The sequence below is a fragment of the Varanus komodoensis genome, unplaced genomic scaffold (assembly GCF_004798865.1).
Source record: "Varanus komodoensis strain SLA01 unplaced genomic scaffold, ASM479886v1 scaffold16, whole genome shotgun sequence".
NCBI lineage: Eukaryota > Metazoa > Chordata > Lepidosauria > Squamata > Varanidae > Varanus > Varanus komodoensis.
The window spans coordinates 4,793,696-4,808,941 of NW_025335468.1; the positions used below are offsets into that span (position 1 = coordinate 4,793,696).

Here is a 15,246-nt window from a genome sequence, read left to right on the forward strand (position 1 = left end):
TCGTTTCCTCTTCCTTTTATGGCCAATTTCCCATCTCTTCTGCCAGCACCAGCATTTTTTTCTCATCTTCCCAAGGCCCAGGCCTTCTCATTTGACCAGCTCTGCAGACAAATAGTCTAGAAGCGCCGTGCAGTTTGCCTAATCTAAACCCAGCAGGGTGCGCTGCATCCAGGAAGCTAAAAGCATCTTCGTGGCAGTGCAGTTTGGCACGCCTGCTGGGGCCGTCCTGTGGAGCAGTGCCATGCTTAGGATATTATACCAGCTGCAATTCAAGGTCCAAAAAGACAATCCACTTAGGGGGCATATGACGTGTGAGTGTTAATGAAAGCAATGATTACTCAATACAGTGGCTGCTATTTTTGCAGAGCAGAACTTGGCAGACTTGGCACCTGGAATTGCAACTACAGACACACACACACACACACACACACACACACACACACACACACACTTCCATCCTCCTCCTCCTCCATCATCATGGATTTCCCAGTATGGTGTTCAGTTTCAGGCCATTCCATTCATGATGATTATTGTCATGATGATTATTGTTATTGATACCAAGAGACCCACTGGCAGAGGGGTAGCCAGGGAGCAAAAGCAACAGATGAACTAGTAGTGCCCTGAAGCAGGGACCACCAGTGGGACCAACAAAGCTTTCCATTGCCGGTCTCCTTCAAAATTTTACCCTGAACTGACCTTTTCCTTTCCCTGCCTAGTCCCTTCTCCGGTTCACACAGACCACCAGTGCCATTCCAGGCAGGTGCCCAGAAGGGCAGGGATGCTGGGTGCCAAGCTGGGTGGATCGAGGCTGGACACTGTTTCCCTCCCTCTTGGGGCTGGGGAGACTTTATTCTGGGGTCGGCAAAAGTGCCTCGGTGCCATGCCTGTAGGATGACACAGGCTTCTGGGGATTGGAGCCCATTTCATCCGATCCAGAGAACATTGTGGAAAGTTTCAGGATAATGCACAGTACTTGATAATCGAAGTTGCAGGGTCTCTGACGAGAGGGTGCAAGTAGCAAATGAAGTGCTTGCCCCTTCAGGAGTTCTCAGTCTGAATTGATTGCACTGGGCTACCTCAGCCTTCCTCACCTTGGTGCCATGCAGATGTTTCAGGCTAGAATTCCCAGCATTCCTGACCATTGGCCAGGCTGGATGGGGCTGATGGAGACAGAAGTCCACAACAAGTTGGGGAAGGCAGGGCTGCATAGATCAGTGGTCTGACCCAGAAAGGCACTTTGCCTTACAGGGGAAGCATGGCTTCCCCTAACCTTAACTTAGAAAAGGGATGTGCATGTGGGGTCATTTACAGGGGAGAACAGGAAGGAAAATAGAGATGCTAAACCCACCCCCTTTTCACCATTTACAAATACCATTTCTAACCATTTCGCCTCCAGAGCACTTCTCCCCCCGACCCCCCGATCAGCAATTTGCAATATTTTCCATCCCGGTGAGCCCTGAAATCCAAAATGTGTCCAGCTGCTGGGGGCTGGGTGGCAGGAGAGAAGTAGTGTTTCCACAGAAGAACCGGTGCATGTCGGAGGGGTCCAGTAACTCCACCTCCTACCAATTCTCCATTTGCTCTCTATTATCAAATGCAGGTCTGGGAACTCATAAACCCTATTTAGGGTGTTAATTTTCCTGGGTTAGAATTGCATGAAAGACAGTGCAAATTACAGCACTAGCTTTGCACACACAAACAGGGACTTGATCATCATCTGTGCAATTTTAAAATAACCCCCTGATCATCTAATCTCATCACTGAATCTACCCAAGGAGACCTCAGTGAGTAACTCTGAGTTCCACACTGCCTGTATGCACACAGCAAGCCATGGCAGGAATTGCTTGTTCTTATGTTTGAATATCAGAAGTATGATGAAATGTGGCAGGCTCGGTTACTGCAAATGACCATGGAGAAGCAAAAGTTTGTTCTACATTTCAGCATTGCTTGTCATTATGTGTGAATCTGGTCACAATGTTTTTTGCAAGTCCCCTGTTTCAGCCAACAGGTCCTGTAGCAAGAGTGGCCACGGTGATGGCAGCCACTCCAGCCTCCGTTTTCCACTGCCCTGTTCCGAAGTGCTGGCGGGCAGGGCAGCGATTGGCTGCCCCCACGCTTCCTGCCATCCTTGCCAGTGTGCACTCCGTGATGCTCTGCCACCCTGCCCGCCACCTCGCCCGCTCCCCCCTTCACCCCTCGGCCCCCTTGCCCTCCCCTTCGTTGCTGCTTCAGCCCCCTCGAGAGGCTGGCATGGTGCCAGTCAAGAGGCAAGGGGGCAGAGCGGCACAGCGGTGAAGGGACGTGGGGTGCGGGAGCAGGCATGGCAGCAGTGGGGCTGCTGAGCATCGGGGGCGGGTGCTGGGAAGGAGGGCAGGGGACATGTGGGTGAGGGTGGGTGCCAGTGCATGGGTAGGACGTGAGGCAGCAATGCGGGTGCACACCAGCTGCAATTCGAGTGGAGCGGAGTAGAGCGGGGTTCTGCGGAGCAGCAGGCAAATGCACCCTGGGGAGTGTGGGGGCCAGTGGAGGGGGAGGCAGCCGACACAAGTGGGAGCGGTGTGGGCTGGGATTGGTTGCCAGCTGCAGGGGCTGGTGGGCTCTGTGCCGCCATTTTGGAGGGAAGATGGAGGCACGAGGAAACCAGGCATGGGTAATCACCCTGTGAAAGTATGAATATGGGACACGAGGTGTCATGAGGGGTTAGATCAAACCCTTGGTAGCAGAAGAAGCAAATGGCTCTGATCAAAGACTGATTTGCCAGGTGGAAGCATTCCAGTTGCCAGAGTCCTACAGAATGATTTACATCATTGGCTTATCAGACCACCAGACCCAGATGATTTCAGAAGCCCTGGAAAACAACACAAAGTTGGTACCACAGTGACCTCCAAGACATGGAGATCCACAGAAATGGAGCTACCACAGTGAAGGCTCTTCTCTAGGTGAAATTCAGTTGGGCCAAAGACAATGTGGAACTACCAAGGACATGCTATCTGATGATATCAGTGAGCAGGCAGGTTGATAAGGGAGATGGGCTCTCTCACATATCTGGTCCCAATTCTTTTCGGGCTTTATATGCTGGTACTAAAACCTTACAGTTGGCCCAGCAGGATGCTAAAGATGGGCAGCTCCTGGCAACAACTCCAGCTTCCAGAGCGACCTTAAGGGCAGCCCCACATGGACCTTAGTGTACTAATCCAGTCTTGGGGTTACTTATATCAGCATCTCTGTGACCAAGCTGTCCCCATCCAGGAGAGGCCACAGCTGGGGAACCAGTCAAAGCTAGGAAAGGCCATCCTGATCCACCATGATCACTTGAGACTCCAGCAACAATACTGGATATAGGAGCAACCCCAGGTTATGAGCCTGATTGCTCAGCCCAATCCTCCAGCTGACCCCACTGGGCACTCTTAGAAGTTATCTGCCAGTTTACTAGGCCAGGTTTCCCTTTGCAAAGTCTGCTTCCTTGCCTCAATAGATCCCAGACAAAAGGCCAAAGTCTAGAGAAGACACAAAGAATGTGAAAGGGATGAAAAGATGCAGTGCCAAGAAAAGATCCAAGCCTTTGTCCTTTTGCAGCCCATTAAGAGTTGAGTCAGCTCTTATCTTCATCAGATAAAGGTCAGGGTAGCTCAGAAGCAGGAGATGGTAACCTTTCCATTCAGAGGAAAGAGAGATGGTAAGGGAGACAACTCCAAAGAGGCAGAAGAGCAGGAGTGACCCCTTTCCATCAAACTTCCCTTCCAAGCCCAGCCTTGCCATGAAGGAGCTACTTAACCCTTCAGTTCCACCCTGCACCTGCTCCACAGTCTTGTGCTGGCATGCCAACCTTGGCCCTGATGCTTCCTCCACGTTCTCTTCAGCAAACTATGGCTAGGGCCAATTGTTGCTTTGGGTTATGGCTAGAGCGACTAGTGCTAATACTGGTATTATTAGATAGCTTTCTCAGAAAAGATTCATAGTGTCTTGACAACAGGGATTAAATATTTACGTATCTAAAACAAATGGAAAAAGCTAAGAGCAATTAACAAGTAAATACCGAGTCCCAATAAAACAAGTGAATTAACCAACCCGTCATATGTTGCCAAACACCTGGAGCTCAGCTTTGGAGTGTGCTTCTGTTGAATCAAGGTGGGGTGCCCCTTTTTGAGAACTTTTTACACCTGTTTGCCTTCAGACAAAAGCCACTTCTCAAAGGGGGAGGTGTTGAAGAAGAAAATGCTTCCTGTTGCTAAGGCAGTAGACCAAGACTTTGTCCACACACACCCATCAAGTCCAGCCTGCCCGGTTGAACTAGTTGAGGCAGAATGGGCATGGTGGTAATTTTGATGATCCTGCAGCAGATGCATCCCATCGAAGTGAATGCAGCCCGGAAGGATTCTGTCTGTTCCCTGCTGCATATCCACCAATGAAGGTAAAAGCCAGCACAGCACTGGCAAGCACTGAAAATGCTGGAGCTGCATGCAAGGCAGGAAATGTCAGCTGCCTGCCCACCTCCCCACCCTCAGGAGAAAGGTGGTGATTGGCAGGGATTGCAGAGTGATCCTGAAACAGCCTGGGAGTGGCAACCTATCAGGGGAGCCAAGAGCAGGGAAGAAAACCAAAGATGCTCCTGGGAGCCATTTGCAAGGGGCACTTCTGGATCCTCTTCCAAAAGCCAACTTTCCATGTCAGGATCTGGACCATGAAATGTTCTGCCCAATGCTAACCTGAAAGCTCCTTGAGGGCAGAGAGACCTTTCTCTGCATATGCTGTAAAGCACCATATTCACTGATGCTACTGGCTGTAACTAATAAAAGTTGCAGATTACAGTGAATGGGGGAACTGAGTGACTTTCAAAAGCATTGCATCTTCACAACAAAGCTGCTAGATTTCTAATGGGTTTTTGACACTAACTGTTTACGGTGGTGGCTGCCACTGCTGCCGAGAAACTAAATCCCTATTTGGGCAATGCTCCTACTGATAAATGGCCGCACAGTCGCTTAGCGCTAGATGCCAAGGGAACAGTGTGGGGGTGAGCAGGCATTTTCTTCCAACAGTGCCAGGTATCAGAGCCTCACAAATGAGACCATGTCAGTTTCATTCAGAGGGCTGGAGCAAAGACAGTAAGCAGATGATGAGCCAAGTTATTTGCGGTCAAGCTGATGCAGGGGCAGCAGCCCAGACAGACAGCTGGGCTCACTGTGGCATCGCAAGCAAGGGCTGTGGTTTGCCCGTGGTCTCTTGCTCAGGCTCCAACACGAGGAGGCAGCATTTGTTGAGAGCTTTTGCAGTGCGGAGGCCGGTTCAGGCCCACCGGCATCAACTGACAAATCAGACAAAGACCAGAGGTGGCCCTAGCAAATCGAGGCAAGGACATTTCCTGCTTCCTGTGTCTTCTCACCCGGGACAGAGGCACACAAAATTGAATATGGTGCAGAGGAAGCTAAGACATTTAGTTGCTAGTTAGGTCTTTGTGCAGGTGTCGGGGGCTCTTTTTTACTGATTGACTGTGTTGATGGCTTTATTGCATTTTCTTATGTATCTGTGATTTGCTGTTTGCGGTGTATGGTGCTTTATATAGGTTGCTAGCTGCTCCGCAAGGAAGGGCAGGATATAAAGCAGACACCTGAATAAATCCTACCAGGACCCAGGTAGTCCTCTTTGTGCCAAGAAGCTGAATGGTGAAAGGTTCAAGGACAGACACAGAGTACTTCTTCGCACAGCACACTGTTAAACTATGGCATGTGGTAGCAGAAGACATAGCAATAGCCATTAACTTCAATTGTTTTAAGGGGGGGGATCAAAGTAAGGCTGTGGATCCTAGTCCTGTCTCTACATTCCTTGCAGCATCAGAAGCAGGATTTCTGTCTTGTTTGAGGGTTTCCCACTGGCAACTGGCTGGCCACTGTGCAAACAACATGCTTGACTAGAAAAGCCTTTGGTCTGATCTAGGGGTCTTTTATCATGTGCACTGCCTACTGCTTCCACTACTGGGCTTCTTCCACCGAACATGACTTTACCTTCCAATAACAGTGGACCCAAGCCAAATCAAACATTAGTTGGATCCCAATGAAATGAAGCCTCAAGGTTGTGTTGGTATTAATTTCATGTCTGTATCACTCAGCAGTTGAAATTCTCTGGGTAGCTCCGTGTCAGGACAAAAAGCAAAAGCTTTGCATAACTTGGCTGCTAAAAGCCTGACACTGTAAGAACAGCTTTAGACTTAAGAGGGGGTCCCTGATCTGTTGCAAGTCTTGCTTCCCAAGTACACCCTGGAAATGCTAATGAGCCTGTCCTTTGGAGATAACACTCTCAGGTATGCTAATAGTGTACCTGTCCTGAAGGTTCTTCTCTTTGGGTTGTTTAATCCCTATTGTTTTATTCTAATGTGCTCTACCATACTGTGTACCTGATCCCCCACCCCTTCTCCAAACTGTGTAACTGGTAGGTTATAAAAGCATCTTGTACAAACTCCATCTCTGTAGTCCCTTTGCGGGGTACCTACATGTCACACGTATTTCCTATATGTCTGAATAAACTGTAAATGTTCTTTTGATTGTACACCCCCAGTGGATTCTCTTTGAGATATTTTTTTCACTCATGTCAACAACAATCAGTTATTGCACCATTTGTTGCCCAGGAGAAATTCAAACTAAATGGGAAAGGTGATTCTGAAGGATTAAAGAGAACAGTCAGGCATATCAACAGAGGCACATTTTTCCAGCACCGGGACTGGATGTACATTGATTATACACAAATCTGTCAATACCCGCATTCTGCATCTCTAAGGCAGAGAATACAAAAACTAGATTGACAATTAAACAGAATTGCTATCAGCATAAGGGCCAAGTAGTGATGACAAAATAGTGATGAGAGGTTCCTCCTAAGCCATGCTTCCTTATAAAGAACATGTATGTAATTGTTGGCTGCTTATTCCACTTAACTGGCAGCAGCAGCATTTTTAATGGCAAATACAGGCTTTCAAAAATGCATTACTTGGCTGCAATTTAAGACTTTTTCATAAACGGTATCATTACTAATAAGTTTTTGATGCCGTGCTGCAGAGGCCTAAAACTTGGCAAGTTATTTGGTGTGCTCAAGATCAGTCTCTCTCAGGCAAATGCTACAAAGCTGTAAATAAAACTCCAGACCAGACCAGAAGTCAGAACCGCTCTGTTCAACTATCCTCCCTCAAAGCCCCCCCTCACCCTCCGCAGACACACACATTTCAGTGAACATAGTCTAAAACCAATGCTTATTTCATAACCTGCCATTTTAACACTCAGAAGGTGCTGTTTTCAAACTAATCTTGCTAGAATAGAAGGCCTTTCTTCTAAAGTGAGATGCTGAGGAAATACACCATTGCACTTCCTCTTATTTTTGGAAGCATGAAGTCACAGCTGTAAACTCACTCCAGATTTATACGTTTTACTGATTTGATTACTGATTTGCCCTGAGCTCTGCCAGGAGTAAATGAGATACTTTCTCATTACATCAGGGATGAGCAAATCTAGATGGTTAGGCCATAATGGCCTCCTAGAATCCCCCAAGAGCAGCACCCCACTGCCAGAACCCCAGCCATTCTGCTGGGTAACAAGCGAGGGCTGAAAGAGGAGACACACTGTTTCCCAGCAGAATTGGGTTCCCCACAGCTGGTCAAGTGCTGTGATCATTGCTGTATTTGGCATCTCTGCAGAAGCAGTAATTCCGCTAGGGAACAAGGAGCGTTCTCCCCACGCACCCACTTTCTCGGCAAAACTTCTGCTGCAGCTGCTATGTACTGTCAAGCCATCTCTGACTTATGACAACCCCATGAATGGTGGTATAGCAGCGGCGGACTCAGGGGGCTGTCCAAACAGCCCTGGAAGGATGCATGTTGCCACCTCTGCTGCAGAGAATGATGGGGAAACCAAAGTCAGAAGTGTGAAAAGTCACATCCATACCACACTGCCTTTCCCAAGATTCTGACCAGATGCCAAATGCAAAAGGCCCTGGCCTTTAATATGCTACTTGCTAAAAGCTCAGTAAACGGAATACAGCACTATGTGATTGACAAATGAATACAATTTGTGCTGCTGAGCATCCAAAATGAGCTGGGGCCAGTCTTGCTACTTCACTGGTGTTGCAGGAAGCTTGCCTCTCCTGCTACAGCTCTTTGTAAAAACCACCCAAACAGCAAAATGCCAGTGAGAATTCAGGAGACAACAGTGGCAGAAGGAAACTGCTTAACAGGAAGAAATCATGATGAGTTTGCAATGAGTTGGGCTAGGAGCTGATGAGGATACTTGGGTCACGCTAAAGTCGCTCACTCTGGGGGATCTATTACCTGCCAAACAGGATAAGGAATCACCACACTGTACACTTTGTTTCAGTTTGTATGCATGTGAGCATGCTTGTGCATGTGTGTGAGAGATTGTATGTGCATGGGTGAATTTGCCCTAGGTTTAGATCTGCTAAAATCTGCCAAGTTTTCATCACACTGAAAACTCTCTATTAGACTCAGGGTGGGTGATATCAAGTTTCAGGACCACTTTGTACCTTGCTCAGCACACACAACACATACCATACAGAACTTCCACTATTTTAGAAAATGTTGCCCTACAAAGAGGTGGTGTGGGGAAATCCTCAAACAAAACTAAAATCAAGAGTAGAATCAAAGGCCAGATATGACCTAGCAGTGTTTATGAACGAAGCACACTGAGGGATTGGGCTTTCTTTCTTGTTTTGTAAACGAGCGGTCGGTCAGTACTAGAAGAGATCAACAGACACAATTTTTATTGAAATGACTTCATAGTAATTTTAAAAGAATTAGCTCCCATAAATCACTTCAAAGAAATTTTATAAATCACTTTTGAAAGTCATTCATCAGAGCTGTGGAATACAGCAATTTAAATCACCATAAGCTTTATGGAGGTTTCACAGAGAGCCCCATAAAGACCATGGAAGTTCCAGAGTTTGGTGAAAACATGTGAAGCTCCCTTTATGTTTTCCATGTTCTTGATGTTCTCCATGTATTTTCAGTTTCTGCATTTTTAGAGGAGAGTCTTCTGTTGGCCAGCAACATAAAAATAATAGTACAACTTGATCTTCATAATGAGTTCATTTTCTTTTTACCAATATGACTTCACAGCAAAGATGACTGATCCAGCCAGTCTGCCACACACACACAACAATGTCAGTTGAAGAGGTAGGGAGTTTCAGACAACAACTTTCTCTATCACATCATCTGTAACATGAACCTCATCTGCCTGAACAGTGACCGAGGTTGATTGGCCACACATATGCTGGTGGTCTTTCCAATCCTGAAAAAGAGAAACAAAAAGACAGATTTACAAATGAAAGCAATTCTGGAATAAAGGCAAAGTGTGGCAGCATGAGAAAAGGGCTGCAAAACTCTACTTTTATAGACTCCCATTTTGTTTTGAGATTCACCCAGTACTTGAACTACAATCCTAGATCCACTTAAGAAAGGCAAACTAAAAACCCATTGATACCACATCTCTCTCCTATCCTGCCCAAGACAGTTCACCATGAAAACAAAAACAAACAAACCTAATAACATTTTTTTGAAACCCCTAAAACCAAGAACTTCAAGGTGGTAAGATTCAGTCAAACCATAAAAAAGAAAGAAAAACAGTATCTGAACACTCTATTAAAATTCTGGATTAAGAGACCTTGGAGAGCTAGGGGAATAAAACTAAAGGGGTTAGTTTAGTTAGTCTGACATCAATCTCTGGAAAAATTCTGGAGCAAATTATTAAAAAATTCACCTATAAGCATCTTGAAGAAAATGCAGTAATTAATAGAAGCCAGCATGGATTTATCAAAAATAAATCCTGTCAGACTAATTTAATCTCATTTTTTGACTGGGTAACCTCCTAAATGGACAAAGGGAACACTGTGGACATAATCTACCTAGACTTTAGCAAAGCTTTTGATATAGTGCCACATGACATTCTGATAAGCAAATTAGCAAAAACTGGACTAGATGGAAAAACTATTAGGTGGATCCAAAATTGGCTGCTGAATCAAAACAAAGAGTGCTCATCAATGGAACCTTCTCAAATTGGATGAAGATAACTAGTGGGGTGCCACAGGGTTCAGCCCTGGGTCCAGTGCTCTTCAACATCTTTATTAATGAATTAGATGAAGAAGTACAAAGAAAGATAATCAGATTTGTAGATGATACAAAACTGGGTGGAATAGCAAACACCCTAGAAGACAGAATGAAAATCCAGGCTGATCTTGATAAACTTGAACATTGTACTCAAAGCAACAGAATGAGATTCGATATGGACACATGCCATAGGAAAAAGAAACCAAATGCATCAATACAAGAAGGGGAATATGTGGCTCAACAGAACTGAACAAGAAAAAGATCTCAGAGTAATTGTGAACAATAGGCCAATGTGATGTAGTAACCAAAAGGGCAAATGCTATTCTGGGGTGCATTAACAGACGTATTACTTCCAAATCACGAGAAGTAGTAGTTCTTCTATACTCCTCGCTAGTCAGACCTCACCTGGAATACTGTGTCCAGTTCTGGGCACCAAGATTTAAGAAAGATGCAGGTAAATTAGAAAGGGTCCAGCAGAGGGCGACAAAATGATCCAGGGCTTGGAAACACTGCCCTATGAGAGACAGAGAACTGGGCATGTTTAGCCTTGAGAAGAGAAGACTGAAGGGGGACATGATATCCCTCTATAAGTACCTCCAAGGCTGTCACAAAGAGGAAGGTCAAGATCTCTTCTTGCTGATGCCAGAGTGTAGGACACGGAATAATCAATTCAAGCTGCAACAATCCAGATTCAGGCTAGATATCGTGAAATGGTTCCTCATTGTCAGAAAATAATGACAGTGGAACCATCTGCCTAGAAAGGTGGTGGGCTCTTCCACACTAGAGACTTTCAAAAAGAAACTGGACAGCCATCTGAGTGGGATGGTGTAAGGTGATGTCCTGCAACAGCAGGGGGTTAGACTCGATGGCATTCATGGCTCCTTCCAACTCTACTCTTTTATGATTCTGTGATTCTGTGAAATCTTTTGATAAAATGCCCCATGATATCCTGATCAGTGAACGAGCTAAACACAGGCTAATGGAAGAAGAATCCAAAGCTAATTACAGAAGAGGACGCAAGCCGCACTTATCAAAAACACATTCTCACACTGCAATGAATGGGGTACCACAGGGTCCAGTTCTGTGCCCACTACTGTTCAGTGTTTTTATTAATGCTTTAGATGAGAAGGTGCAGGGGATGCTTATCAAATGTGCAGATGTCAGACAACTGAGTGCAATAGCGAATACCCAGGAAGAGAGAAACAAAATTCAAAGTGTCTTGATAGACTGGAATGCTGGGCTGAAAACAATAGAATGAAATGTAACTCAGAAAAATGCCAAGTTCTGCACCTAGGAAAAAGAAACCAGACACATAGTTACAAGGTAGGTGATACATGGCTCCACAATACAACAAGGGAGAAGGAGCTTCAAATTGTTATAGATCACAAGTTGAATGAGTCAACAATGTGATGTGGCTGCAAAAAATGGAAATACTATTTTCCACTGCATTAATAGAAACATCACTTCCAAATTACAAGAAGCGCCAGTTCCCCTTTACTCAGTACTGGTTAGGCTGCATCTGGAATATTATATTCAGTGCTTGGCACAACAGTTTAAGAAAGATGTGGACAAACTGGAATAGGTTCAGGGAGGCTATCAGAGGTGATCTGGGGACTGCAAACAAGACCCTATAAAAAGAAATGGGAAGAATTGGATCTGTTTAGCCTTGAGAAGACTGAGGGGAGATATGATGATGCTCTTCAAGTAGTGGAAAGGTTGTCAGACAGAGGAGGGCCAGGGTCATTTCTCCATCATCACACAGTACAGGACATGGAATAATAAGCTCAAGTTACAGGAAACCAGATTTGGGGTGAACATCAGGAGAAAAAAATCCTAACTGTTAAAGAAACATGACAATGGAACCAATGACCTAGAGGTCATGGGCTCTCCTGCACTGGAGGCATTCAAGATGCAACTGGACAGCCATGCTTTAACTTGCAGTCCCACACTGAGCAGGGGGTTGGCCTTACTGACCCCTTCCAACTCTACTATTCTGTGATTCTACCCTCAAATGACAGGAAAATCTGAAGATGGGTCGCAATAGATGATCTCTACAGGTGGGCAGGTTCACCGGGGGGCAGGTGTTCCTTTGGAGTCCCTGCATTCAAGGTGGGATTGTCAGAAAGGAATAAACCAAACAGCCAACCAAGTAGAAATGAATGATGATTTAGCAAAAGGAGCCAATGATGTATGGATGCATTTTTTCCAGCTGAGCCACTGTATTTCAGGTACATAAGGACTGGATTACCTTCCGTTGACAGAAAGTTGAGCAGTAATTGACTTTATGGCAGCCAGTGCACTCATTCATCGCTTCCCGACCACAGTTTACGCAGGATTGCTGTCACAATGGAGACAAAGAGGATAAATCAGTGAGGAGTGAAAGAACATTCTTTCTTTGCAAAGCCTTCAAAGTACTTGGGATGAAGAGAAGCGGCAATGGACAACTTCAGGGATCCTGAATGATGAATGCTTTGTAAAAACTGACTTTGCCACAGAGCAACTAAGCACTTTAACGGAGTAAAGAGGCTTCATGCATTCACAGACATCTACTTCCCACTAAAGTCTTTCAGAAGCACTGAACACTATCCAAGGCTATGATAGCCAACATGGAGGGGATACCTCTAAGTTTATCACTGAGAAGGCCTTCTGCAGCCAAAAAAGGGTCAGCTGGATTCCTACAACCCAGCAAACAAGTTAGTCTCAGTAAACAGGAAGTGCTGCCTCTCAGACTTCCCTGAATACAGGCATAGTTCAAAACAAGCTAAGATCACATATGCACAAAATGTAAAAAAAGAGACCGGGATTACAGTTTAAAGGGCTAATCATACCACATTCACATTCTGATACACTATCCTGTTCATGCTTACTCAGAAGCAAGGCTGACTGTTTCAGTGGAACATATTTCTTAATAAGCGTGCTTAGGATTGCCACCTGAAACTGATATTTGGAACGTGATGAGTCCTGATTTTGTTAGACCCATGAGCACCACCATTTGACTAAATTTATGAATAGGATGACTGCAGAAAAGCTTGAAGGTATGGCAATTGGCAAAGAGGGAAGAATTGAATGCCAAGCAAGATGCCCCATTTTTTCAGTTCTCATGATATTTAAGTCCATTTAGAGTTACCAGTGCTGGGAAGATAATAAAATATATCCTATTATAAAATTATTATGATATTATTAGCAACTAAAGCACACTTATGCATCAATTGTAACTTAACAACCACTGGATTCACAGAAAACCCCTATGCAAATTAAGTTAATATCATTCAGGTGAAAAAAGCAGATGGGCTACAAGTTCACAATGCATGTTTCTAAAGTGTTGGAGAAACTGACCTTATCCTCACTCATTTATTATTTCATGAGAAGAATATTAGTATGGTGCTATATGTGGATGTGAATAACTAAGAGCACTCAATCATCACAGTGAAGGTGCTGAAAGTCCACAATATTGAAACTGGAAGAAGAGCCCTCAAGAGTAAGAATGTATGAGGCATAATTGTTTTAAACTGAAGACTCAGCACTACAACTTTATTCTTCTGCCAGTCACTTGGCAAAGACAAGGATTTATTATCCCTGTAAGATGGATGAGCTGATGTGTTCAAACATCAGGAGCTGTAAGCCAAAACACCTGGAGGGCCAGAAGGTGCCCATGTAAGAGGAGAGACTGGGAGAGAGATGTTGAAAATCACTGGCATAGAGAATTGGTGCCAAACTGAGCATAACTGCACTTTTTCAATCGCATGGATGAAAATCCATCCTTTAGATTCAGGCAAGAGAAAACAGTAGTAATTTGAAAAGCTGTCATTTTGTCCTTCTGTTGGCAGATGCCATTCAAGTAGCAGGCTCTGCACTTGAGTAGCTCATTTGAAGCTTGAGCAAAAAAGAACAGCTCAATCTGCTTGCTGCTCTTGCAATTACCTAGGTGTGATTAGCAACCTGGTACAGATGTATAAGGCCAGAACAGGAAGGAATTCTTGGCTGCGAATAAATTACCATGCTGTGAAAAGCAGATTAGCATAGGCCCATATTTAGTGCAAATGGATCTGCTGGCTTTCAGGCCCAACTGATTCATGCGCTGATTAACACTTCATTTGTTTGCACCATCTGCCTGTAAATTATCTGCAAACCCCAAAATATAGCAGGTGACACAGAATTCTATTCTTTGTTTTAGTGGGGTGCGGTGTTCGGGCAGCAACTGCTCAGGTCCTCAAGCTGTTGGTAATGTGACACCGCAGCTCATGTAATGAAAGACATGACAACATGAGTTCTGCGACTGATCTGCAACAACACAGAATGAAACAACTGGGGTCCTCTTCCGATGAGAGCACTGAAAGTATTGTGCATCTAGAGCTCCCGATCTGCCATGGTCATGGCTGATTGCCATGGCAAGGTAGTATTCTGATGGGGCACAGGACCAGTATGGTGCCACTCTGTGACAAGTCCAAAAAGGATGCATTGCTCAGCTGAAGACTCCCAAAGGATTTATCACTGTTCTTCTCTGGATGAAACTACAAAAAAACAAGCACGAATCTCATGGCCAGCAGGAAGCATGGCTATGTCTAACTTCCACTGACGGATATTCAGTAAAAATGGCCACACAGCAGTTCACTGTGTGTGTCTGGGAGCCACTGACTGTTAAGAAAAGGCAAAAAGCAGCAGCCATCTCAGAACTCACCATGGAGAAATTATTGGACCATGTGGCCTTTGGCAAGCTAACTGGCCTTGGCGGCAAGCAAAGCGCCATGACATGAGCACTACCTTAAAAGAATGTCCCAAGGACCAGACCCCCACCCAAAAAAGAACAAAAAGTAGATGGCATCCGTGTAACATTTACGGGGCGTTTGGTCACTGGGCCAGCAGGGAACAAGCTAGATCAGGGAGCAATCAAACTTCACATGCCAATGAAAGAAGGACATCATTTCATTACTGAAACAGAGTGCAAGAGTTGCTAACTAGTTGTTTGCTATGCAAGATGCTCACAGCCTTTTGCTTACCTTTATGATAATCTCTGTTTTCCCATCTACATCTTCCGTTTGTTGAAATAATTGGTTCTGATACTGTTGAAATTAAAAGACATCAGAAATGTCAGCTTCATATACATCCCACACTGCCCTTTAGAGAATATGTGCAGGATTTGGTGCTGCTTT

The 15,246-nt window shown here is 45.0% G+C and overlaps 1 protein-coding gene across 2 annotated transcripts in view; it reads right to left on the reverse strand.

Moving 5' to 3' along the window:
• Window positions 1–8,801: 8,801 nt before the first annotated feature.
• The window catches only part of DEAF1 (DEAF1 transcription factor), a 35,516-nt gene continuing 29,071 nt past the window's right edge, over window positions 8,802–15,246 (reverse strand). The window contains exons 11-13 of one of the 2 annotated variants that reach the window (XM_044425980.1): window positions 15,094–15,156; window positions 12,345–12,434; window positions 8,802–9,281 (exon numbers count right to left, since the gene is read on the reverse strand). In XM_044425980.1, the coding sequence (XP_044281915.1) occupies window positions 9,177–9,281; window positions 12,345–12,434; window positions 15,094–15,156 (258 nt within the window). In that variant the 3' untranslated portion in view covers window positions 8,802–9,176. The remainder of the gene's footprint in view (window positions 9,282–12,344; window positions 12,435–15,093; window positions 15,157–15,246) is intronic. The other variant, XM_044425981.1, reaches the window with a different exon arrangement.